This window comes from Harpia harpyja, chromosome 3 (genome assembly GCF_026419915.1).
Source record: "Harpia harpyja isolate bHarHar1 chromosome 3, bHarHar1 primary haplotype, whole genome shotgun sequence".
In the NCBI taxonomy this organism is placed as follows: domain Eukaryota; kingdom Metazoa; phylum Chordata; class Aves; order Accipitriformes; family Accipitridae; genus Harpia; species Harpia harpyja.
This window is the reverse complement of record NC_068942.1, coordinates 59,497,079-59,524,730: the sequence shown is the minus strand read 5'-3', so window position 1 is coordinate 59,524,730 and position 27,652 is coordinate 59,497,079. Positions and strand designations below refer to the sequence as shown.

The window sequence follows — 27,652 nt, the reverse complement described above, 5'->3', positions numbered from 1 at the left end:
GGAATGGAGACAATTAAGATAGCCAAAGAAACCTAAATGATGAGCACCACAAACATGTTACTTTTCCTTCTTATTATGATGGAATGAGCTAAGTTTATGCTTTTAGAGGCAAAAAGGACCTGCATATCCCTCCTCCTTCTGGTAACTTTGTACATCAGTGCCTCTGAGAGCAGGAAATCTCAAAATCTGGAAGTGTAAATTTCATCAGCGAGGACCATCTGGGAGACTTTTTTTTACATATAATTGGGCTAACTTTTATTCTCAATTGTACAGTAATTCCTAAGAAAAGATTCAGATTTTAGTGGCTCATACGGACCACCATCCTATGGAGGAGGAGTAGGGTACAATAAAAGATACTGGATGGAATTTTCAAGAATGTCTAGTAGTGCAGGAGAGTACCTTCAGCAAATTATATTATTTTACACAGCAGATATTCAAATGTCTGTAGGCATTTATAGCTGCCAACTGTAATGCTTAGCAGGATTTTCAAAGGCAAGTAATTTTTACAAATCCAGTTTGTACCTGTTTGTAGCATTAGATTTCTAACTGTGTCAGCAAAGACGTATTTTTAGTCTGGAAATGTTGCTCTAAAGCACTCTGAATTTTCATGCTAAACATCTTGGTTTACCAAATTCCTCATCAAACTTTGATTTTTCCACTTGCAGTAAACATTGCTATTACAATTTCTAGCCATTGAAGTAATTGTGATTTCTGCATTGAAACATAAACAACAATAATGTACAAAAGGAGGAGTCTGATAAAGATCTCATTTCCTCCTTTAATTGAAACACTTGGCAATCAGAATTAAAAAAAAAAAAGAAAAAAGTCTTGAAATATTAGTGAAGCTTTAATGAAATGATTCCTATCCATTCACTTGCATATCAGTTGTGGTACATTAGTCCTTTTAGCATGGTACTATTAATCTCATGCCTCACTTTCATGATAATCACTGTGCTGGCATTTCATTGCTACCTTTATTTAAAAATCTCAGTACCCACACTGTTTATGCTTCACAATCTAGCATTATTTGGACTGCTTTTCTGCCAGATGGGGAGTTGAAAAACTCATAGAGGTTTGTGAAAAAAGAGATGGGAGTAGGCTGAGCTCTCTGTTAGCATCAGCCGTTGTGTCACTGCCTTCCCTGTCATGACAGGCAAGTCAAGAGTATGGGTGGAAGTTCCCAGCTACAAGGCAATGGCAATCTCAGGTTACTGCAGGACCAAGTTCTACCAAAAAATGCAGGTACAGCATGACGAATTGAAAAGAAATATGAAAGCACTAGCCTTGGGTGAATTTTATTATTATTGTATTACTCAAATAGCTTCAGGAAACTAGAATCAGAACATTTATAATGCTTTCTTGGGATTTTTTTAAAGAAAAAAAAATAATCATCCCAAATAAAACAAAGCAGAAACAAACAAAACAAAGCAAAAAAAAAAAATCCAAACTCAAGAACCCTAAACTATTTATATATATGTTTCACTTTTAAGGACAAAAAATTCTAACCAAACTCCTTCTTTTTCATTTAAATGTACACAGAAATTCGATGATGTCTGTTCTCTATTATAGAAATGCTTAACTCATGGCAAGCCTCAAAAACGAAGACTTGAAAAAGCCTGTAAGAAATAAAATAGACTGCAGTTGCCTGCTGGATATCACATCATATATCTCACCAGAAAGAAAAGCCATCAATTTATCAAAATGTATCTGAAAGGGAGAAGTTGAGTCAGTTCCACATGGCCAGTCCTTCTGACTCTTTAATGGATACATTTTGAAGCATCACTGCAGATAACAGGGCAAGAATTACTACTAATTTTGTTATGTTCAAACTATGTTTTGGAGCTTCCCAATTTCTTTGGGCTCACAGGAAACAAAATTAGTATAAATATATTACCATGTTAACTGTATTCAAAATCCCATGGACAAATGTATCCTTTTACAGTCCATCTTCGGAGCAATTAACAAAGATTAAACAATGCTAATAACCCATTATTGCTTCACTTTTGTGTCTCTTCTGTTTTTCAAACATTCACCCTCCCACATGCCACATTGCTATTTTTGCTTTTCCACTGTGTCAGTGAAGTAACTGCTACAAACATGTGAACTATTAATTAGCTGGGATCACTTCCAGGAAGTTTGGCTTTCCATGCAAACAACTTTATATGAACCAAATAGTGACTACGTATCTGTGTTTTGTTGTTGCCAAGTCCATGGGATCTGATGCTTGGCTGTATATTTTTTATTTTATATAGAGTGTATATATACATAAGTGTATATATATACACACATATACACACACATATACACATATATAATTATATATGTATACATTCACACACATATAAATATATGTATGCATTGTTTTTTGCAAATGAAATCAGAAAGCAAGCAAAACAAGACTGACCTGACTTACCTGTACTGGGCTCACAGTCAATGAAATCTTCATCATCACTGGAACATTCAGCTGATGAAACGATGTCATCTGTTGTCTGGCATGTGAAGGAAAGGAATGAAGGAAAAAGAACAGAAGAAAAAAAATATAAGATACTTGCAAGTCAAGAGGCTGTTACAGAGGCAGCTAAGTATCCTAGAAAAAAAAATGTTTCAGAATTGCAACTTTTGAAATATTTAACTTGTACCAAGCATTCCAGATATGCTTGTGTAAATGTGCCCTCCATGGAGCCAGAGTCTCCTGTTGGAGGAACAGTGCTTATCCTGTGCTGTTGAATATTTCAGGTGTGCACAGGTGCAGTGTACTTGCCGGGCTGTTTAGGTTAGCAAGCGGATCGCACTGTGTTGTTGAACACAGTAAGTACAGCGGACTACGACACCTGCTTGGCTGGCAAACCGTCCTCCGACAGCCAAAGTAGATGTGTCCGGTTGGAACGTGCTGGGCTCCTCAATAAATACCAATACCATGTAGGGCCAGCCAGAAGGCACTTACTGAGAGACTTACCATATGAGGCATGTTCAGGCTGAACATGCTTTCTGCAAAGAAAAATGTAGAAGAGAGATAATATGCATCACCCAGGCAGCGAGCAGTACTCTCACTGAGGCAGAGGTAATTCCTGCTCTGCTAATGCACCTCTTGGGCTGGGAATCCTTTGTATTTACCCAGATAGTAAATATCTATGCAACCCATTTGTTGCACGATGAAGAACTGCTGCATGTGTCAGGTATGCCCAACATGCAACCTCATCTACTTGCTTGCCAAGTGAACAGGGATGTGGCTGTGACGGGGCTGACGGGCTGGAAAGTCTGGTTCTGAAAGGCTTAAACCAAACTGTGACTGTTCACGGACCTTACAGGTTTCAGCACATTCCTTTGCATTTCCAGCTGGTGATATTTTCTTTCTTTCTTTTTTTTTTTTTTCCTCTGCTGGTCTAATTAATGAGCAGCATGTACTGCAGCATGTTAGAGAGAAGTGTAGTGGCATCTCTTCCCAGCAGCATCTCCTGCCCGTAATTGCTGCAATTAGTTGAATTAGTAATGCAGACCATTAGGGAGAGTCTGTGGCAGCCTCTGGACACAGGTTGTAACGTTCCTGCATGCAGTACAAAATTACCCTAGCTCAGCAGCATCAGCTCAGACCATGGCTTCTGCTGAAATTGTCTCCCCTAACAACATTTCCTTGCAGAGAGCTGCCTATTCTGCTGAGCTGTAGGATCAGTGGGATGACTCCTGAAACGAAACAACTAAAATGTTCCTCACCAGGCAGGAAGCATTGCTGAAATCTCAGCTCCTCAGGAGCAGGGCAGCTGTACTTCAGTACACTGTACTTTAGTACTCCAGGTGAATATTCCTGGGAATCTCACATCATGAGAAGCCTTCCAAATCCTTATTCCTAAAAAGACTCTCCAGCTTTAAATGAGGTCTCCTTTACATTCCTATGCCTGCTATGGCTGTCTCCAACATGGTCCCTCTTCTATTTGCATAAGTGTTCTGAGGTCTCAGCCTTTTCTTTAGCCTCCTGTGGTCCTAACACTATCAAGTCCCTCTGTCCCCTGCCAGAAGTTCCTTGCTCTCTCCCTCTCTGTTTGTATTTGAACTAAGGAAAAAACCAGAACCGAGCAGTCAGTCAGAAAGATCAGACTGAACACAACGTTCCCTCACTCTTGATTTCAGTGGCTTAGAGTGAGCCAAGAAAGAAAAATAGGATCGGTTGGTTGTAAATAAAAGTTATAAAAATAGAGTATGTGTAAAAACCAGCCATGAAGTAAGGGAATCCTTAGCGTACGTGTTACTCGGTCTTACCCAGCATTGCCATTTGGCAACGTTTTGTAGGATGCAATCTTGCCATAGTCTCATGCTTAAATACTTTCATTAAATACTTTCACAATCTTGCCTCAGTGAGAAGGCAAGATTAAAAGGAACTGGAGGTAACATGTACAAAGCAATTTCCTGCCTTACACGCTAAGGTCATATTTAGCGTCTTCTTTCAGTCACAGAAAGTGGAAGAACACTGTTGAAATCCTGGTGACTTCTCTCTTAAAACAAGCTGGCTTTAAAAGTTTGTCTGTTCAGTGAGAGGTCAAGAAAGGAGGAATGCACAAAATATAAATTTACTTTCTACAATTCTTCTGGTCCTGTCACATATATTTTATAAAGCATTATTTATCCCAAAGGACACCAAATCACTTTACAACTTATATAAACACTGATCACATCATCCAACAGTGAAATGCAGCTCTCCCTGGGTAGAAAGATATTAGTTTTTAATTTCACCACTGTAAAGTAGTTTAGCACAATAAGTCAACAAAACTATACCGCAAGAAATTTTTTAAGCAGGTGAAATGTAGCTAGTGAAACTGGAGATTTATATTACAGTTGTCTAAAGTACTTGTAAAAGAGTGTTAAGAATAGCACTGTGAATAAAGAATAAATTATCCATTAGGACTAGAAGACCTTGCTCAGACAGTGCTAAGACCCTGGCAATCAGTTGTGATTTCCAGGTTGAATTTAGAGCATGTGGATTTTGCTCTTAGTTGAAGGTCTGACAATTCACATGTAGGGTCTCATAGAAGAATAGCAATAATTTGCTTCAAGTAGGAAATAAACATAGAAATTATAACAATGTGTGGTTGTCACTTATCAGCTGCCATACCTATCCACTTACCCACTTACTTGCTCATATCTAAGGGCTTCATGCAACATTAACTTGGAATCAGATCCAAGTGAATTGACAATGTGAGTCAGTATTTGTAAAGAATAAGGTGTTCCTTTATAACTCTTTTTTTTTTCTCTTGCTTATTAGGGGCATCATATAAAACCAGAAAGATAGCATGCCCAGAAAAAAACAGGTGATATTTCTTTACACAATTTACACTTTTTTTTTTTTTTAACTGGGGAACTCCTTGCAACAGGATACTGGTAGGTAATAAAGGTTTAGATGCATTTTGGAAGTTATCAGCCAAATTAAAGGTAAAAACATCCATCCTGAGCTATTAAATACCCCACACTTAGTTTGGGAAGTCCCTGTGCCACTGACACTGGAGACCAAAGAAGTATCACTCTTTGCATTGTCCTGTTCAGGACTCTCTCCCCAGATCCCCATGCATGGCCAGGGCCAGCAGCGGGGTGCTGGGCGAGGTGAGCCTCTGTGGCCTCTCAGCCACTCTCATGCGTGACAGTTCCTGAACACTGCGGGATGAATAATTTTGAAGCCAAGATGAGTTCGGAGCAGAAGCTGAAAAGTCATGAAGCCTGGCTCTTGTTTATCTTTTTGATCAATTTCCCATCTAATAAGCAGCTTAAAGACAGCACATGCAACATATTTATGCTGTACTCTTAGATATGCGTTCTAGCTTTCCTTCTATAAAGTCCTGATGCAGCTTGTGTTGCTTCTGAACGGAGAAGCGCACAGTCAGCCAGACTCAGACAAAATGCAAATGTGTGATGTGCAATACTCTCCAACCCTGCTAACTCTGACCTGTATCTGCACTTTTTGATGAGTGGTTCCACATCTGATTCTATCAATTAATCTCTGTCCTTTTCTTCACTGCATGCGATTTCTCCTGATAGTCCAGTTTTTCTTGCTCTGTGATTGCTGTTTGTCCTATGCTGCTGATTTTGTAAGTATAAAAATGAGGGTTAGAAAAAAAGAAAAACCTCCAGAAGTGGTGTTAGGCTTGAGTCAAGGTCATTAACAAGATCTCTAGAAACCACAGAAAAGATAAGTACACTAATCTGTCTTGCCATTTCCTATCTTGTATTTTTAATCTCAGTACTTTCCATCACAATTCATCACTAACTGATTTTCTAGTCCCATCACATATTGGTTTTCCATGCACCTTCTGCTCAGATACCAACATCTGAATCATCCCAGAGGAATAAAGCTGTTTCAGTGAGAAACAGCAGCAAATTCCTGACCACAGAAACAGTCGAGGAAACCTCCAGAAGACCATAACTTCTTGTAACTGGAATCTGTACCTTTCAAAACCCTCCTGGAGCTGAGAATTTTCACTGCATGATTATTAAACTTGTTGCTTCCGCAAGACAGGAGAGGCTAGTGAGCAGCAACCCCAGAAATCTCTCCACTAACATAATTTCTTCTCATCAGAAATGGCTCACTATGAGGCAGTAAGCAAAACCAGCTATTCCATTTCTGGTTCCCTTTCCCCATTTTTGAAATGGGGCTGATTATACTCACCTGTTGGCCCCAGGGGAGGTAAATGGGTTAATTCTTTAGTGTCTGCCCAGTGATCTAGAGGTGGTAAATGCTAAACATTCTTATGTACAGGCAACATGATAGTAATGAAACTTCTCTGTATGCTACGATGGAAATGATGTTTGTGTTTTCACTGGAAAGAACATGAGAGAGAAAATATTTTTTCATTCCATATATTAGCTAAATTCTATATTAAAAATAATAATTCATACTACACTATTTTAAAATATGTATTTCATTTTTAAAGAATCCCAGCTTTGAAATTACTTGGCCCTGTATTAAAGGCCATAAAACTAAAGATAGGTATTATAATAACTTTCAATAAAATCTCTCTCTGGCAGGAACCCTTTTTATTCCTTCCTCTGAAAGATTTTTTATGGCATTTATATTATTATTTTTTCTCTCCCTCTCTCTAGTGTTTAATGAAATTGCCTTGGAATAAAACCAGGGAGGAGAAAGTGCTAAACTCTGAGTCCACCCTGGAGGATTTATGGGCATATTTACCTTCAAATTCTTTCAATTTCACTGAATTGGCTCCCCATTCCTTTCCATGAATTACTAGTTCTGTAATCACCTCCTCCTAATTATTCACTCTGAGGGCCTCTTCAATCTTGCCATGGTGATGGTTCTACATCTTTGTTCATTACACTGTACATACTGGTGTGGGATGTAAAGTGCAAGGGAAGTTGAGATGGTGTGGCGAGACCTGCTCGAGATGACTCCATTCCTGTCCAATCTTCCAAGCGCCCAAAGCCCTATTTTATGTGTCAGATCCACAACCTTTGCTCCTTTGTTCTACACAAAATGGCAGGTGCTGAATCTTCCTTTTCCCAACTGCAAAGTTTTTTTGACACCTTGCTCTTTGGGTCCACCATTATTTAAGCATGCTGAGTAAAATAAGTCCTGTCACAGAACAGCTTTATGAAATTATAAATAACACACCCAAGAATGATGGAGTTCTCACTTCTAGTGGGAGAGAAAAGACAAGGACCCATAAATTCAAACCCCAGACAAATTCCTCCAGAAGTATATACTTGGCAGTCGCTTCACTCGGTAAAGTAGGATTCAATTTTCCTACTTGCCTTTTGTTTGAAACTCTTCTGCACACTGTGCACATTACTTCCAATTCAACACCGTCATTTGAAAAGCAACAGTTAATGCTTTGTTGTGAGAGAAGTGTAAATCTCTTTGCCACCAAGGAACCACAATTTACAATCCTTCTTGAAATACGACCACCACAAAATGCCAGGCACAAATATCTTCCCAACAGTGGAGACATACAGTTGTATTAATCTGAGCAGTGCATTTGCCTTTCACACTTAAAATGCACAGAGGTGAAACTCAACAAACTTTTCTTAAATCTGACCACTTGACTCCCTCCGCTGCTCCCATACTGCTGTATTTTCTAAATATCTCAAATTTATTATGGAATATGGACAACATACTGTCTTCTATGCATAACAGCATACAGTATGAAGGCTCCCCCAGAATGGCAAAATGTTAGTGATGTTGTTCTGTCTTCCAGAAACCAAGATGTTTCTCGGCAAAGAACAGGCTCAAGGCATTTGCTGCCTTGTCAAAAGAAGATAGCAGAGGAAATGTCTGTCTCATTAGGTGTCATTTCTAGCTTGAATACCTCAACCTTGTGTACTTTGCTAACTGGGCTTTTTAAAGAACTTGTATCCTGTTCACCTTATTCCAATTAAATGGGAATCCTTCATCTGTCCTTTCTACACCTTATATTTGTTTCTCACTTTCTGTTTAATCTTTATTTGCAAAATACCCTGGAGGTCATTACAGTATAGCAGACCTGAGAGACTAAGCCTGGACAAATTCAAGCTCCTACATACAGATAGAAAGAATCTCCATACAAATGGGAAAATATTAAAAATGTTGCAAAAATCATAATAAGGTATTATAAAAGAAGCTGCAATTTGGGACTGTATAAACTTTTAAGGAGAGTCCTGAAACTACTATCTGTTGCTAAAGGGTATTAATCCTCTCCAACCCATTAGCACTGGATAGTACAACATGTATTTTCTTATCATGGCACAGACACAGCCACAAAGATATGCAATCCGTTTGCACCCCCCCACACTGGTGCTGAGGTTGTGTTTGCCTCTGCAGAGGCAAAGCATCAAAGAATACAAAACTAATATATTTTTTTCATATAGCTCGGTTGAGGTGAATACAAAAACAAGGGGGGCAAATCCTCTGTTGGTTTAAATTGGCATTGATTTCAACAGGCTACAACAATTTACAGCAAGAGAGCATAGCTCATTATGTTTAGTTTCGGACAATTCAATTCCAAAAGATTTCGAGTAATTGGAGGCAATTCAAAGAAGAGGCACTGAAAAGATGAAAAAACTAGAGATGAATGGATGAGACAGGCTTAGCAAAACTAAACAACAGAGCTTGACTTAACAAGGAATAAAGGTATGATAAATGTCTACAGGTGTCACAAGGGTGTAACAAACATAAGGAAGGAAGATGAACTATTTAGGGTGCTTCAAAAAAGTAGTGGATAAAATTAAGCCAAAAAAAATTTAGGATTACTTTCAGCAAGAAAAATCTCAATAGTGATCTTTATTAACTATGGAGAAGTCTCCCCAAGGAAATACCAGAAATGACCAGTACTGAGATTAAGCGGTTGCCCAAGCCATTCAGGTATGAACACCATTAGTGTATATGCCCTAGTGGGGAAGAACTCACCCCATCTATCTTCAGTCCAATCTAATTCACTCTAAATCAATTTGGTATTTGCATCCTCTCCATCACTATGTATATAAACACATCATTATGCATTTCTCTCTGTCATGTCAAAGCAGGTAGTAAAGCTACTCAGCACAGCCTTTCAGCTAGCTGTACTCAGAGCAAGAAGATAACAAGACCTAGACCTGTTCAGACCATGGGAACAAATCCAGCCTTATGCTCCCAAGACCCTGACTGGCCAGGAGCTGGTAGGTAACCAGCAGGCATGTACCCTTTTGCCCAGCAAAAGTGCATTTCCTGGCTGCGCATTCCTGGCTAGACATAAAAGCTGATTTGCTGTCAAACTCTATCATTAAGTATGGATCATGAGAGAGCTACCCCTTAGCAAAATCAGCCATTTGTCCATTACTACAGCAGACAAGAGATTAAGTAACTAGCCAATTAAGTAAGAGAAAGCAAAAAATAATCCCCCCAATTGTGTGTCAATCCAGAGTCATGGGCAGTCATGTTTAAAAAGAGCCTTGAAAGCTGAATTAGTCCTTTGAAAACTGAAAGCCTGTCTCAATAGAATCAATAGTTCATTAAGACTGTAAAGTCTGACTCTTCTCGACCAGGTTTGATGCCAAATTTCAGGGAATTTGTTCTGTCCCTAAGCTGTGCAAAGACAATGGGGAAAACTCATGTTTTGGCCTTTTGTCTCTGCCTGCTGGCAGAGGGAAGGGTGATGGTGTTGCAAGGGAGTATGAGCAGAGAAAGAAAGAGAAGGGAGGGCAAAGAGGGGAGAAAAGGAAGTGGGGAGGATTAATCCATCTGTTGTTCAAGGCACCCTGACAGGGAAAGAGAAGTATTGAACCACAGCAGCTTAACCCAACTTCAATGTACCTTCCCAAAAGCAGACGGAATGTAATGCTACGTGGTGTTCTGCTGATAAGCAAATCCTTCTAAATCCTTTCAATTTATTTCTTGGCCTGAAGAAATTACATACTATTTAGGAGCTAAATAAATAAATAAAATTTCATTTCCAGGAATCTAGATTGGTTGTTTATTGATTACATATGCACACAGAGTCACTTGCTTTTCTGTTTCTTTCCTTTCTCAATAGAACAGTGCTCCTTTCATCTTGATCTGGTAAAGGATCTACTGGCAAGTCTTTTCCAAACTATTCAGCGTAACCCTCAAGATTTGCAAGAGTTTTGAACTGGACTGTAAAATGTAATTTCTTGGCTTAAACACAAAAGATACAGCTTTGGCATGAGAGGAGACTCTTTTTCCTCCCTTATCAACCCATTGTTCCTTTCCACAGGCATTTACCTGCTTCCAAAGAAGCACTCTGAAGATTAAAGTTGTGTGTCTATACATTGAATTTATTATCTGATTATAGTGCCTCTTGGACTAATCACACAGGAAGAATTTTCACATTGAGTGTCCTTTCATCATTTGATACAGCTTGTTTCTCTTCCCTATTGTATTTTTATTTCTTGTTGAAACAAACCTGCCACTTGAAACAGAAACTGTCAGCCCTCTGTTTTAAGCATAACTCTGGTTATGCAGATGGTAGTGATGCAGGTGAAAACTCCACAAGAAAGGTACACTAGGTGTACCCATCATGAACTGAATTAACTAAATAGCTTAATCCTAAAAATTAAGCTATTACAGCTGAACCCACAACTCCCACCTTGAAATCAGTGAGAGCTGCTGGAAGGACAAAACTGCTGAAATTCAGGCACTGCTCAGGAGTCTGACTTTCTGAAAATCACATCAATCTACAAAGTTTTTTTCTCCCAATGCCTGTCCAAAAGTCTTCAAATGGAAGACATTTCATTTAGGAAATGCTCTGCAAATAGTTTCAGAGTGGTCTCTTACTCCACTTCTCAGCATCTGCTTAAAGCAGGACACAGGAAGCAAAAGCTGAATAAAGATTCTGAGAAGTATGTAGGAAAAAGCCAGCTTTTTGCCAGAATTTATCCATCCTGCTGGTGTGGACCCTAGCCCCTTATGCACACAGTCTGATGTATTAAACTGCCACAGAAATAATTTTATTAATATGCTGGACTATGAATTGCATTTGCTGAAGAACAACATAGAATCATAGAATCATAGAATCATTTCGGTTGGAAAAGACCTTCAAGATCATCGAGTCCAACCATTAACCATGCCCCCTAAACCATGCCCTGGAGTACCCTGTCCACTCACTTTTTGAATACCTCCACGGATGGTGAATCAACCACTTCCCTGGGCGGCCCATGTTATCTACTTCACCAGCGGAAGGGCAGGGCAGACCACTGGGGAGCAGTAACTTCTTAAATTGCCCCAATACAAATTGCCAAGAACATTGAATCAGAGCCCTCATGTTACTTCATTTTATATTCCTGATATTGTCATAAATTCACTGTCTGACATCAGGAAAATTGCCTCCTTTCCTCATGCTTCTGTTTATACTGCTATAAAATGGGGAGAAAACAACTTCTCTGCTTACTTGGCATACAATCAGAATTTTAGTAAACATTTTACATTCTCAAAGCAAAGCCTAAGTACAGAAAAATCTTTTACATTTAGTAAAGGGAAGCCTATGTTTCAGAAAGTTAGAGACTCAAATGATCTGAGATGAATCAGCTGCCCTTCGAAGACTCAGCCTCTAGTAAGAGTAAATGGGTTTTCTTTGCGTGCTAGCTTGCACTTAATAACTGTGTCAGAAGAATATTTTTCATTTACACTTTGCTCCTTTGCTGGAAATCAATATGTCGTTTGCTGGCATTTTCTCCTGGACATCTTTATTTAGCTTGTCTTTTCTTCCTCGAAGGGGAGGGAGTTGTATTTGATTTTGTTCTGTTATTGATTGGATCACTCTGAGCAAGAAATAAATAACTAAGTACAGCACAGTAGCTTTAATGACAATCTCTTAAGCCTCAAAATCTGCACACCATGTTGCACTCCCCCCTAACACATGCTTTAAAAGAAACAAATCTGTAAAGTAAGGTTACTGTGTAGCAAAGAGGCAGTCACATAGGCAATTTAACTGGCATTTCTATTTATGTGCTCATTAATAAAACCACACAAGTCCTGTTTCTATTTTTAAAGCAGTACTTCTATTGCCATAGTACATAGTGCTGGGATCTCATCATCTCTTACAAATGAGGCTTAATGAGAAATTAGAGATATGGGGGACCTTCTCCCAGCAGACCTCTTTCCCTGGAGAAAATCTGAGCACGTTCACGTATTTATCACTGATGGCAAGTGACAGTATGGCCTAATAGGTTGCACCTGATCTGCAAAAGCCCAGCCCTGCAAACAATGGTGGAGGGGTAGTCACTGTGCCCGAAGTGTCACGCCAGCCCACAACATCCTTTCCAGCATCAAATGGGAAGCGACTGGTAAGCCAACCCTAGGGGGTACACAGTAATTGCCCTCATTTTTTTAAGTTGGGGAGTTCTTTGCCTCCTCCCCTGCTTCTCTCTTAATTTCTGCTACTCATTATTATGTAGGCCACAAACGGCATATGCAATGATAAAATTCATAAAGGAGAAAATACCCTGTTCTATGGTCCAAACCGTGGCACTTAAAATCTAATGTGACAGGGTATGTTATTCATAAAGTAACAATAAACATAATCACTCTGAATAAATGTGCCTTAAAACAACTTCTGCAATTATTGTAAGTACCTCTGAGTCCAATAAGATAAACAACTATCTTTGAATATTTGCATTAATGCACTAGACTACTCTTTCCAGACAAATATTCCTCTTTCTCTCCAAACATTAACACACACTTAGAAAATAGCATTTAAATACTGTTGCTCACAGGATTCACACATTAGCTTACAAGGGGAAGGGGGCTGCCACACACATTTAAATGCAGAATAAACAAAATGCAGAGTAAATAAATGCAGAATAAACCCTGGTCCACTAGGTACATATCAGCACCTAGAACTGCTCCCTGAATAGCATTATACAGACAGAACAGTTAACAAAGGAAAATAGCCACTACATACCTATACATAAGCACATATACAACATATCTGCTAAAAAAGGCCATAAATACTTTTAGTTTATAAACAATAAGAAAGTTCATAAACACAAAGAAGGTCACAAAGGCAGCTGTGATAGAACACAGATTTCTTAGGAACAGTGACAACCTCTTAACCATAATCCATCCTTCCTCTCTTAATATAGGATATAAATGATTGCCAGCAGCTAGTACAGAAACATCTGTATACACAACAAAAGGTATATATTACCATTAACTTATTAACATACTAACATACTAACATTATCAAGGTCAAATCTAGTAAAAATGAAGTTAAACAGTTCTAGACATTATTCCACCCAGGAATACCTCTGCCAAATATCTGATGCTTAAAAATCATGCTTTTTTATCATTAACCTTTTTTTTTCTTTCATTTTGAAATGTGAATAGACTAATGACTTTACTGGGGGGATAGGGAACTGACTTCACACTACATGTTAGCAAACAACAGATAACAACAAGGTAAACAAGCAATCCGTATCAGTCCCACCACCACCAGAATCACGGGGGGAAAACTTAGGAAAGTTAGAGACAGACGTTTGCCCATACTTCTCTAATCCTAACTCAAACAAGGAAAGAGATCTACAAAATACTCCCATCAAACATACCCATCAGCTTAAAAAACATACTCGGTCCATCAAGTATTGATGAAGCCAGGTAAACTTCAACCTCCTGAGCTGTTGAACATAACAAACGCCTCCTGGGATCCCATTAAATTTGAACTGAACTTCACTTAAATGCTACATCAAGTGGTCCAAGCTGCAAATGGTTGTCATGCAAGAAAATTCTGCCATTCGGTAGGCAGACTCCCATGCACAACAAACATGGTGAACACTTATCCCAGCTGGGTTTCTCTGCAGTCCCTGCCTAATCAGAACATTTGCTCTCCGTGATGGATAAGAAGGCCATTTTCCTTGCTTATTTATTTAGCTCTCTATTGAGTTTGATTAACTGTAGTAAAGGCAAATCAATCTTTTGTGTTTGTGTAAAATGAAAAAAAGGAACAAAGTTAGCTTTAATGGCCCAATAGATGCTCAGCTGGAATGCACTTACTGAGCAAGAGAGCTAGACAAAGGAATTCAGGCAGCTTTAAACATGACCAGGAACATGCTGAGATCATCTATACTTCTACCTGTTTAAAGGGAAAAAAACCACCCCACCCCACACCCAGTGAAGAGGCTTTCTGTTTCTCTGCAGTTCTGTCTATCAAGGCATCAAGTACTACAAGGTTTTTCTCTTGTGTCCTTCAGATTTCCATGGCCAAAGCTGGGAGACACTAGGAAACAGGTATCCAAAGGAATGTTGTCAGAAGGAGAGAACATGAAGCTCTAAATCCATGAGAATACTTCCTCCACTGTCAGTAAACTTGTCTCTAAACTCAGATTCATTGTAACATAACATTTTTGACATCAATAACCTCTGGTAAGTATTGTAAGGTAGCATGAAATTCATGACCAGTATGAAATGAAGAAGCTTCTGCGTAATGAATTTGAGACACTTATCATTTCAAGGTAGCACTCAGAATATCCTTCTCTCACATATTCTAATTATAGTATTGACAACAGTGGAAATCACAAAAGAAACTATGCTTGATTTTATGCAATGCCCATTAAAAACCTTTAGTAATATACAGAAATACTCAGGCCTTCCAACTATGGACAGCCAAGGATTAGCCCACAGAGAATTTAACCTCAGTCTTAAATATACAGAAAACAGGACAGCTTGACCAGGATGGAGCCAAAACGTAGCAAGAGGTATCTGTCCCCGTATCTGAGGTACTCCAGTCCCTGAATGGACAGATTAAAGTGTGTGCATAGGTTTCTTGCTGTATCAGTTTCAGCCTTTTAACAAGAATTAAAAAAAGCAGAAAGAATCTGACCATCCTTGTTCAAAGACAAAATTGGATGTTCCCTTGCTATAACAGCTATAGCAACAGCTTTGGGATGATGATACACCTTTAGTCTCTCCTGGGAGGAAACAAGTTCACTTTTCCTTCAAATTCCTTTCTCTATGGTATCATTATTGTAGCTTCACTTGTGCTATCCAGAAACAAATCACAGAAGCCACTGACATTAAAAGGTGGTGCCTTCTGGCATTTTTACCACTTAATTTTCAGACTTAAGCCCTACTCACACTAGAGAGCTTACTGGCATTACAGCCAGTTATATCCAAGTTGGCAGAGCTGCTCCTTTTAGATCCAGCAACGCTGACAGAAGGGGTTTTGCCAGCAGAGTTACACCATCTCTGAGCATTGCAAGCTAAGCTGACAAAAGCTGGCATAGTTATATCCATATCAGGCTTTTGACTGCAGCAGCATGTAAAATCAAAGCACGTGCATTTTTGCACTCTGGGACACTGCAGCGACATTGACGGAACTTCGGAGTATAGCACTGTGTTACTCTGAAACGCTTCAGACAGCAAAATAGTTTTTGAAGAATCCACAGTTGTTAGTAGGCATACAGCTTCCATATCTTAAGTCAGGAATTTGCAAGAAAAAGGTTGCAGTCAATGGGGTTGTTTTGGATTCAGAGATCTCAAGGTCGGAAGGGGCCATTATTTTCTCCTAGTCTGATCTCCCGTTTTACACAACTGTGGAATTACACAGAAGAGCGGAGTGCCAGGGCACTTCCGCCACTGATTTGCAATGACCCTTGACAGGGCAGTTAACCTGTCAGCACACCATGGCTTCATTTTCAAGATAGTGAAGATGCACACGTATCTCTTGGAAGCAAATGTCTATAAGATGCTGTGAGAATACTTGGAGGAGAGTGCTGTGTAAAGCATCAGAAGGAAGATACCGTGATCGTATCTAATTTTTTATATTTTGTGAGCAGAAAGAATCACACGGTCAAAATGGAACTCCCGTATGGACTGTAAGAAACTGTTATGTGGGGTTGAGATAGGAAGTATTCTGCTCTCTTTAACGTTTCTGAATAGTACTGGAAATGACTGCACAGTCCTACAAACTGGGACTCCTGCATAAGAAGGAAAAGAACTTGCTGCAAATTCTCCTCATCAGTGGAGAAAACCTGCAGTGCACATCTACTGAAATGAACCACAGCAGAGCTTAACACCATTCATCACCAAAGGCAAACGACTCTCAGAAAAACAGCCCTGCCATGGTGGACTACCAGTACTCATCCCGTCAGGAAGCAAACCTTGCTTTCAGACAAAGCACAGCTTTTCCAACAGGTGCAGAGAAATGCTCTGTAACCTCTATACTAGGCAGCTTTGAACCTCAGCACCTCATAGGTAGTGGAACAAATTGCCTGCCTGGTCCCAGGATATCCCTTGTACCTAAGTCTCCCACTTACGCACAATGTGCAAATGATCGAAACAAATGCTACAATCTGACACCATGGAGCTCTCGACAGCTGTCAACTCATTAAGTTCTATTCACTGGCTTCCCACCTTCTTGCCAACGTATTACATAAATTGCTTTTTAGCTGGCAGCCTTTCCCTTTGCCTGAAACCAGTTTGCACTGAGCATGTTTAACTCCATTGTTTTTTTTAAAAAAATGCATTTATTCCCTTCCCTTTGGTGATTTGCTTTGCTTTGCAACAGTTTGAATGGGCTGTAGGATACTGTTTCATTATCAAGCTGCAACTGGAAATGAATATTTTATAGCAGCTGAACAGAGGTTTGGCTGTAAATGACTATATCTTAATTAAACAAAACAAAAGGAAGACAGAAAGAAAAATGAATTTAATTAATGAAATATTGATGTAATTTACAGTCAAAGGCCTTCCCATTTAGAAGGGAATTCCTGCAATGTGAATTTTATAGAAAGAGGTGGAGGTTCACTACCTCCTTCTTGATTTCTCTAGTGATGTTTCTCGTATTTCATTTTTGCCTTTTCAGCTCTTTAAAATGCCTGAAGGCATGTCTGGTATCTATCCATACGAAGTCAGATGCAAGTGCTTGAATGCAAATACATACTTATAATGACTGTGTATTAAGAACATGTAAAAAGAGAGCATAAATGTAGTCATGCTAGCTCAAACTCCATCTAAGCATTGACTCCTGCCTCTGGCATTAGCCAGTTATTTATGTTTCTTCACAGAGAAAGGATAAACACAAGAGAAACATGCAGAAGTACTTTTTCTTAGATATGCTAATTGGAGTGGCAAGCATCAGTTAGGAAGTGGTTATACCTGCATCTTTATGCTGCATAGATTTTGTATTTCATAGTACTTAATGGGCTTTTCTACCACAAACCGGCATATTAGCTTTTAAAATCTATTTATATTTTTTTCTACAATATCATAGAATCATAGAATCATGGAATCATTTCGGTTGGAAAAGACCTTCAAGATCATCGAGTCCAACCATTAACCATGCCCCCTAAACCATGTTCTGAAGTACCCTGTCCACTCGCTTTTTGAATACCTCCAGGGATGGTGACTCAACCACTTCCCTGGGCAGCCCATTCCAATGTTTGACAACCCTCTCAGTAAAAAAATTTTTCCTAATATCTAACCTAAATCTCCCTTGCCTCAACTTGAGGCCATTTCCTCTTGTCCTATCTCCAGACACCTGACAGAAGAGACCAACACCCACCTCACTACAACCCCCTTTCAGGTAGTTGTAGAGAGCGATAAGGTCTCCCCTCAGCCTCCTCTTTTCTAGACTGAACAGCCCCAGCTCCCTCAGCCGCTCCTCATAAGACTTGTGCTCCAGGCCCCTCACCAACTTGGTTGCCCTTCTCTGGACACGCTCCAGCACCTCAATGTCTTTCCTGTAGCGAGGGGCCCAAAACTGAACACAGTACTCGAGGTGCAGCCTCACCAGTGCCCAGTACAGGGGAACAACCACCTCCCTGCTCCTGCTGGCCACACTATTTCTGATACAGGCCAGGATGCGATTGGCCTTCTTGGCCACCTGGGCACACTGCTGGCTCACATTCAGCGGGCTGTCAACCAGCACCCCCAGGTCTTTTTCTGCCTGGCAGCTTTCCAGCCACTCTTCCCCAAGCCTGTAGCGCTGCATGGGGTTGCCGTGACCGAAGTGCAGGACCCGGCTCTTGGCCTTGTTGAACTTCATACGATTGGCCTCAGCCCATCGATCCAGCCTGTCCAGATGTCTTTGTAGAGCCTCCCTACCCTCAAGCAGATCGACCCTGCCTCCCAACTTGGTGTCGTCTGCAAACTTGCTGAGGGTGCACTCAATCCCCTCATCCAAATCATCAATAAAGATATTAAACAGAACTGGCCCCAACACCGAGCCCTGGGGAACACCACTTGTGACCCGCCACCAACTGGATTTCACCCCATTCACCACTACCCTCTGGGCTCGGCCATCCAGCCAGTTTTTCACCCAGAAAATATCATATGGCAGTGAGTTCCACATTTTGTGTAGAAGTACTTCCTCCTGTTTGATCTCAGCCTGCTGCTACTCTATTTCACTCCTCAGTCTTTGTTGCATGAGAAACAGTGAGCAGTCATTCCCTAGTCACAATATCTCTGCACCATTTTGAATTGAGAGACCTCTGTTATCACCGTTTGGTTACTGATTTTTCAGCCTGAAGAATGCCAGCCTATTTAACCTCTCCTCCTGTGGAAACCATTGCACATCCTTGATCAACCCTGCTAATCTCTCCTGCAGCTTTTTTAGTTGTCATAGATCAGTTTTTGAGAGCTGATGGCCAAAATGGAGTGCAGCACAGAAGGCAAAGCACAACACAGGTTTACACAGTGGCACAATGATATTTTCAGTTTGGGGTTTTTTTCCTAATAATTTCTAAATTTGTTTTGCCTTCTTGAATGTGAATACAAGTCCAAAAGTAACCAAATCTGGCCATTTGTCAGCATAGAAACTAATTTTCAATGTTCAGTGTGGTTAAGCACATACATAAACCAGTGCCCAATAATGCATTTCTTCTGTTATGGCGTCAGCTTCTGACATTTTTGAATTAAAGGCCCTATAACAGGAGGAATTTATTGATTCTTGAGATGCTTCAGAATGCCATCCATTCAACTGTATATGGCAGTGGGATCTACAAAGAAGTGATAAAGCATTTGAGAGGATGCTGGATTTCTCAGTCATTCTAAGTCCAACGAGCTGACACCTTTCCGACGTTGCAGAAGGCACCTGAGCAAGCTCAAGGGATGCCTGTCAGGTTCACAGTGTCAGGAGGCAGAAGCAATGCAGTGCAATGTGGCATCATTCAAAACAGACTGGAGCAATCCTACTGATGCACACAAGATCAGTAACAGAGAGAAGACTCAATGTTTAAATTAGAAATGTGGAATCTATACCTATACATTCCAGAAGTGGGGCCAAACTGTAGAATCTGCTTCAACCTGTTTCCTTATCTCTTTTTGCTGCTAAATGTTCTTTGTATCATGTATGTTGTAAAGTGAATCAGGCTTAAATATAATGTCAAAATGCTGCCTGAATCAAATTAGAAGATGAGAATAGCCCTGAACTTTACAGAAAACCACAGCTGTACTTTATAGCCCAACAGACAGTCAGAAAAGGAAAAACTATGGCATATGTTTTCCCACAATAATCTCTTTTCCTCAAACCATTTGTATAATTTTGGGTCATTGTGACATTTCACTCTGGAGTGGACTCTACTGTCCACTGGGGATCACTGATGAAATAGTTTTAAGGAAACTGCTCTACTTTAAAGTTAGTAAGGACAAAGAGAATGCACACAAATAAATCCATAAACCAGAGCCTCAAGAAAACCATGGAATCTGGTTCTATGTGAAATGTAGTCTTCAGAAACCTGGGAGAGGAGCTATTGACTCTCACCAGGTGTGGTGGGTTGACGCTGGCTGGATGCCAGGTGCCCACCAAAGCCATTCTATCACTCCCCACCCCCTCTCAGCTGGACAGGGGAGAGAAAATATTACAAAAGGCTTGTGGGTCAAGGTAAGGACAGGGAGAGATCACTCAACTGATTACTGTCACGGGCAAAACAGACTCAACTTGGGGAAAACTAACTCAATTTATTGCCAATCAACCAGAGCAGGGTAATGAGAAATAAAACCAAATCTCAAAACACCTTCCCTCCACCCCTCCCTTCTTCCCAGGCACAGTTTCACTCCCGGATTCTCTACCTACCCCCCCAGTGGTGCAGGGGGACAGGGAATGGGGGTTACAGTCAGTTCATCACACATTGTCTCTGCTGCTTCATCCTCCTCAGGGGCAGGACTCATCACACTCTTGGCCTGCTCCAGCGTGGGGTCCCTCCCATGGGAGACAGTCCTCCATGAACTTCTCCAACGTGGGTCCTTCCCATGGGCTGCAGTTCTTTATGAACTGCTCCAGCATGGGTGCCTTCCATGGCGTGCAGTCCTTCAGGAGCACGCTGCTCTGGTGTGGGTCCCCCACGGGGTCACAAGTCCTGCCAGAAAACCTGCTCCGTGGGCTCCTCTCTCCACAGATCCGCAGGTCCTGCCAGGAGCCTGCTCCAGCATGGGCTTCCCACGGGGTCACAGCCTCCTTCAGGAACCCACCTGCTCTGGCATGGGGTTCTCCACAGGCTGCAGGTGGATATCTGCTCCACCGTGGACCTGCCTGGGCTGCAGGGGGACAGCCTGCCTCACCATGGTCTTCCCCACGGGCTGCAGGGGAATCTCTGCTCCAGCGCCTGGAGCACCTCCTCCCCCTCCTTCTTCACTGACCTTGGGGTCTGCAGGGTTGTTTCTCTCACATGTTCTCGCTCCTCTCTACGGCTGCCGTTTCTGTGTGCGTCCCAGCAACTTTTTTCCTTCTTAAATATGTTATCACAGAGGCACTACCACTATCACTGATGGGCTCGGCCTTGGCCGGAGGCAGGTCCATCTTAGAGCTGGCTGGCATTGGCTCTGTCAGACATGAGGGAAGCTTCCAGCAGCTTCTCACTGAAGCCACCCCTGTAACCTCCCCCCGCTACCAAGACCTTGCCACACAAACCCAATACACCAGGCCATCCATTTGACTAACTGAATACCAGTAGGCAAATCTTTGCAGAAGGAAGAGAAGTCATCGCCCTGAAAGCATATAACCTATACTGTTCTACAGCCATAGTTTCTTTAAATCCTGTATAGCATGTGAATGTAAAGGACATAAAGGAAAACACAACTCCTATACAATTCCATTGCCATTGATTTAAAGCAAACATAATTTCTCATCCACTTCAGCAAAAGAGAGAAAAATATACCAGGAGTGAACGAATGAAATAAATGGATAATAGACAAGACAAGTTTGGAAGAGAGACAGATACCTTTCACAGACTTCACTTACCTCTCTCCCTGTGCTATGATCTGCTTTCTAGCTAGGATCTAAAGAAAAAGTGCTAAAGGAAGACTTTAGTCTCCATCTCCCACTCAGTTTTTCCCACCTTCAGCCCAGAGCTGTCAGAGCCTTCCTGCTCCTAGCGTGCCTCTCCCTCCCTTGCACTATTACTGAAGCTCATGGGCTTTGGTCTCCTACTTTCAACATTACTCCTGTTTTACTCTTCTACTCCTTCTTCTTTTAGACTCTGAGAAAAGCTGAGTGGTTCTTTAATATCAGCAAAGATACTGATCTTGACTCAAACACAGGCTTTTAAATTTGCAGAGGAAAGATTTCTTTAAATTCCACGTTATCAGAGAACATACAGCTTATATGTGAAGATACAACAGCTATTACCTGAATTTTAACAATAATGATACTACCTACAGCCTCTAATCAGATCAAGATCCTGTTATTTAGATACTGCAGTATCAACAGGATGAAAGAGACCCTGTTCCAAGTACTGCTGTTTAGGCAAACAAGCAACGTATTTAGTACAGCAGACAAGGGAATAACAGCTCAGTTTTATGATAAATGATGCTGCTAAAGCATTAGCTTTTGTTCTGTGCTGGAACAACCCCAAATATCCTTTAAAAACCATCTCAGAAAAATAATTATATCAAAGTATTAGTTTTCAGATAATAATCTTTTTTTCTATTTGCACCTAAATTTAAGACATACCATTCAGTATGTGCACAACAGCAAAGCACCCACAGGACACCTTGGAGGCTGTAGCCCCCAGAAAGGGGTGACCCTGTGAAGGATCCAGGCTTGACATCCATGCTTCCGAATAGTTAAAAGCAGGGGATTTCCTCCTGGATCTCGCTGCATCAGGCGCACAGGAACAAGAACCTACAGCATCTCCTTCCAGGAGCAGTGTCTTGATTGCAACCTGCCGTGGTGAGCGAGCCTCTCACCCCCTCCAAATTACAGAACATACACCATCCTCTATGCCCCCCATCCACTACCATGCAGATATCTTACAGAGAGCATGACACGAGCAGAGGGTAATGTGAATGACGGCGGAAAGACAGCTTTAGGAAATACCACCTATAGCCAAGATCACTGAAGGCGCAAAGGAAATATGGGCAGAACAAGACTACCTAAACATGGATTCTTTAATCTGGTTAGCCTGGGAGATTTCCAAAGAGGCTAAGAAAGACTGAGTTTAGGGAAGCAGTTAGTGAAGGTTTAGCACTAACTGAGTTTCTTAATAATGTACAAAATAACACTGCCAAAGATTATACTCTTATGCTTGCAGGGCCTTCTGACAAGAACAACGTCAGGAAAAAAAAAGAGAGAAAGAGGGAGAACAAAAATGTAATTGCCTGCCTATCAGCTCCACTATCATAATTACTTTCAAACTCTGACATGGGTTGAATCAGATGAACACCAAATCAATTTTTGCAGCCAGCAATCAGTGCATTCTTAGCTCATAAATTAAAATGTCACTGATAGAGTGAGTACAAAATAATGCCTGTTCCGCTATTTTACACTGCAGAGAGTGCAACTTCCTCCTTTTTCCTTCTGTTTGCGAGTGAGTGTTGCTTGTATGTCCTTAAGCACTGTACAGTACATTACACTCATCTAATTCAAACCAAAGTTTGCACAGCCGGATGCCACACATGAAAACACAAGAAATTATACACTAGCTATGGAGTGGGGTAGTGTCATCCCCCTGGGTATCCAGAGCCCTATTCTAGATGTGGGGAGATGGTGGCAGGAGTTTTTTTCCTGCATCTGCACTATATGCAGTGTTGGGAATCTGCTGGCTGCACACAGCTTCGCGGGAGGAAATGCCTTAAGGCTCCACTCCACTGTCTTCCCCTTCACCCTTTTCTCACCTGCAGTGAGCCTCCTCAGGCTGAAGTGAGTAGAAGGCTCCCCAATACAAGGAAAATTATCACTCCACCCCCCCATTTTAACTACTCACTGTTGTGATTTCTTTAAGGACTAAAGTGATCAGATTAAATTGATGAATCAGTACCATATGTTGAAACCTGACCCATCCTAATAAAGTGCTTAACTTCACATTACCTTCCCTGCCTCATTTCTGAGTCTGAGTAGGAATAATCTAGTGGGCCATTCTGTGCCCAGGACCTTACTTATCACTTTTGACTCTCTACTTCACACCACAAACTATGCAGCTGAGAGGCACAGGACCAGGCCAAAGAGTTTACCTCTTTTGTAACTAGAGTTGTCAAGGTACCTCATTCTTTTCTCCTTTTTAGGGTTTTTGCACTTTATGTGCACTTTAAGTGCATTTTTTTTTTTCACTTTAAGTGCCTCGCCTAATCTTTACCTAATGATTGAGATAATTTGTCCTCATATAATGTGACTAGCCAAGCCCCAAATTCCCTGTTCATGCTCTGACTAGCTCTAAGGTCCTACTTACTTTCCAAAAGATAAAACTTCAAGCACCTTCCTCTCCCATCCACCCCAGCTGGAAAGGAGCTGTGAAGACCAGCACTGGCTGAACTCCTAATTGCTCCAAATTTCTCCTCTAAGATTTCACCTCCAGATACCACTGAACAAGATATCCAGCTCTACTAGCAAATCCAGCTAATGATTTTTAATGCATTTCTGTAACAGCCAATGTTAGTATTGAGAGTTTTGCCTTGAGTGCTATCTTCGAAGAGCTCAGGATTTTTCTTCTGCTCTTTCTGGACTTCAGAAGCTGAGCTACAAACTCATTGAAACCTGAACATAAAATACTTCCTTATTTAGTAAAAATAGAAGTGCCTATCACTTCAACCCAGTGAGCAGCCAGTATATAGGATTTCTGGAGTGTTGCATTTAGGATAAGTCTCCTCTCTTCCTTACAGTTGATTACTTCTCTGGTTCAGAAAGAGAAATTTCACTTTAATTGGAATGGCTGACTCCTAGCCTAATCAGTGGGGTAATTTGGCCTCATATGATATGACTAGCCAAATGAACAAAAGGTCTTATCTTGTATGTTTATCAATGAGTTGTCTGCTACTGTCTGCCACAGGGAGCTCTGCATCTTTTTGCAAGAGCCTCTTGCTCAGCTGCGCTGCCTAAGAGCTGATGATAAATCACAACGAAGCTCAGCAGAGCTGTGAGAGAGCAGTGCTCTCGTATCTCTATGATATTGTCATTAATACAGTACTAAAATGGCAGTAGGTGCAGACTCATCATGTACACAAATCACAGAATAACAAGAAGGAACCTCTGAAGACATAAGAGCTAGTAATCAGCTGCTTCAGCTCTACATCATATAAAGCCACCAACAAACTTATTCGCTTGGACCTCTTCATCCAGAGGACTCCCCTTTTGGATAGGAACCCACCCCTAACTTCCAGTCATTGCTTATTCATAGTTGGGTACTGGCTGTTTTGGGCCATGCAACCCTTTAAATAAATACTTTCCGAGCCTCCTCTTTGTAAAGACGATAGAGTTTCAGAGAGCAATCATACCTCCTTTATTCTTTCAGTATGCAAACTAAAGAACCTAAACTGTAACAAATCTGTTCTCCTAGGACTGACTCCCCATTCACAACTTTGTCCTTCAAAACCTTCTCTGTACCTGTGCCAAGTCCTACCAGTCATTCTGGAACATGAGCAGATACACTTTGAAACAGCACTGAGCAAACTTGGAGAGAGAATTTTTTTAATAAAATACTTTAAAGAACAATCCTGCTGTAGTAAAAAGGTGGGTATATTTGTATGATGAGGTCTTTACTTCCACAAGTAGAGGAATGCAGCTAATTATGTTCTGTCAGATGATAGAAAACCGGGTTTGCTACCGGTTTTAACTAGGTTGGTATTCAGAGACTACCAAAAAATTTGAAACCAGTTATTAAAGAAAGGATTTCTAGTGGCTTAAATGCAATGAGATTTAAGGATCAGCCCCACATACTCTTGAATGAATCCAAAGCAGAGCATCTACAAAATGGCTGGAAACAGAAATGTGTGCCTTGCCCGAGCACAGAAGGAAGTAAAGGGATCAAGCTGAGAAAAAAAGGCAGTTACTTTTCAAACTGCCATCTTTTATCTCTGTAGAAACACAAGAACTTGAACTGATAACTGTCTCGATACGTTATCAGTTATGATAACTACATTACAGAGATACAATACAAAGTCCTTAGAAATTCCAAACTTAAAAATCAAATATAATGAATAACTGAGAAAGCCCTACTTTCCATTTCAATTCTGCTCTCCTTATCTGCCATGCTAATATTTAGAAAGTAATTATTGCTCTTCATGATTAAACTTTTTTCCTCCACTTGAAATGACTGATTTTTCTTTTGAAGTCTGCATCACCCTGAAGGGAAAATCCATTTCTCAGCAGAATTTTTTCCTTTTTTCCTAGCAAGTAAAGGGGATTAGAAAAATTAGAATAGAATGACAGTAAAAAGGCGCAATGGGAAGAGTAAGCAAGGAAAGACAGGTCTTTTTTTCGATTTGAGGAATGTCTTTAGGAATTCATGAAGAGGAAGAAGTGAAAAATGATGAGCTCATCACGTAGTGTATGGCACCTCATGCTGCAGTCCAGAGTTCCTATACTGAGGAGAATGGGCACTGCTGAGAGCTCATTGCTGGGGTGAGGTTAAGATGAGTTCTGCATCAGCAGGCCAGGCCCATCAGCACTTGGCATCTTCATTGTACCACTTTACACATAAAATTTTTTGCAGAATTATTGCAGCTGGGTTAGTTCTCCAAACAGAGCACAAATGTATCTTCTCCCAGTCTGAGTGGCATGACCAAGTTAACCTGGCCTGGAAGGAAAGGAATTCACCCTGTAATGATGAAGGGGGGTGGATGAACCTAGATGGTTGTATACTTTATCGATATAAAAAGATTAAACTATAGAAGCTTAACTATGATTATATCAGACTCATGCTTTTCCTATAGTATCCTCCATAATAAAAGGCAAAGTAAACAAAAATTAACATACTATAGGATATACCACAAACAAAATATAGACCTATGTGATTTCTTGTCCCCAAAACTTCTCCTATTAAAGTCATATAATGAGACATTGGGGTTTTTGGTCCTACATTATACTGAAACCACGAGCAAAAATTTCTGAGAATCAAAGCCCACACATAGGAACACACTTATCACCAACTCACCCCCTCCAAAACTCTGGAATCAGTGTATGCAATGACTTGGCTGTCGCTATATACAATCTCATCACATAATTTGTGAGCATCCCTACATACTGCTGCAATGTAGATCATTACTGGATTCTGCTCTTGCAGAATGGAAAGCATAAGATGTGCACCATTAGAGATGAAACATTCTTTCTCCATAGTCCCTTCTCTGTATGAGGCTGACAACGTGGAAACTAACACTACAAAGCACTCTTCAGTAAGAGTGGACAAAATGCCATATGTTGAAGACGTTTCCTTTTTCTCATAAAACCCCAAACCCATCAGTGGTTGTTTCCAGGAAAAAAAAAAGGTGGGAGTTCTTAGATGACATACTGACCATGACTCTCAGCTAAACTCTCCGATAGCCACCGAAGCAGCTACTCAGGCCAGAATATATTTCGCACAAACAAGCTGGAGCAGAGCCAGCTCTAGATGAAGTGATTGGCTTATTTCAGAATATGAAGTGTTTCTTCTTGACAGAAAGACATGCTGACTGTCCTTAAGGAGATGCTACAAAGCGAGCTGAGAAGAAACCTTGATCAGAAGTGACACAAAGCATCAGTTTGGGGTTGTACAAAGGATGGCCATTCAATGCCCTTGTATCTGCAAAGTAACTTTCTAAATAGAATCTGAAATAAAATAAAGGTCTTCAGTTGCCAATGGGGCTAAGCATATGTTTCTTGGACCTGTTGTTAGTGCTTGGTATATCATCAGCAAGTTTTGTCACTGTCGTCTTCTTTATTTTAAACACACTGCTTTTGAAGTTAATAAAATGACTTGTTTCTCCCTTGTGCTGGACCATTTGCATAATTATAAAGAGGGTTCATGGAAGAGAGTCAATCAGATAATTCCCACATGCAAATTAAAG

The 27,652-nt window shown here is 40.7% G+C and overlaps 1 protein-coding gene across 46 annotated transcripts in view; it reads right to left on the bottom strand.

Moving 5' to 3' along the window:
• NRXN3 (neurexin 3) overlaps positions 1-27,652 on the bottom strand; it is a 1,052,972-nt gene that overhangs the window by 38,213 nt on the left and 987,107 nt on the right. For 29 of the 46 annotated variants that reach the window (XM_052782846.1, XM_052782845.1, XM_052782867.1 and 26 more), the window contains one exon: positions 2,405-2,489. In XM_052782846.1, the coding sequence (XP_052638806.1) occupies positions 2,405-2,489 (85 nt within the window). The remainder of the gene's footprint in view (positions 1-2,404; positions 2,490-27,652) is intronic. The other 17 variants (XM_052782847.1, XM_052782868.1, XM_052782870.1 and 14 more) reach the window with 1 other exon arrangement.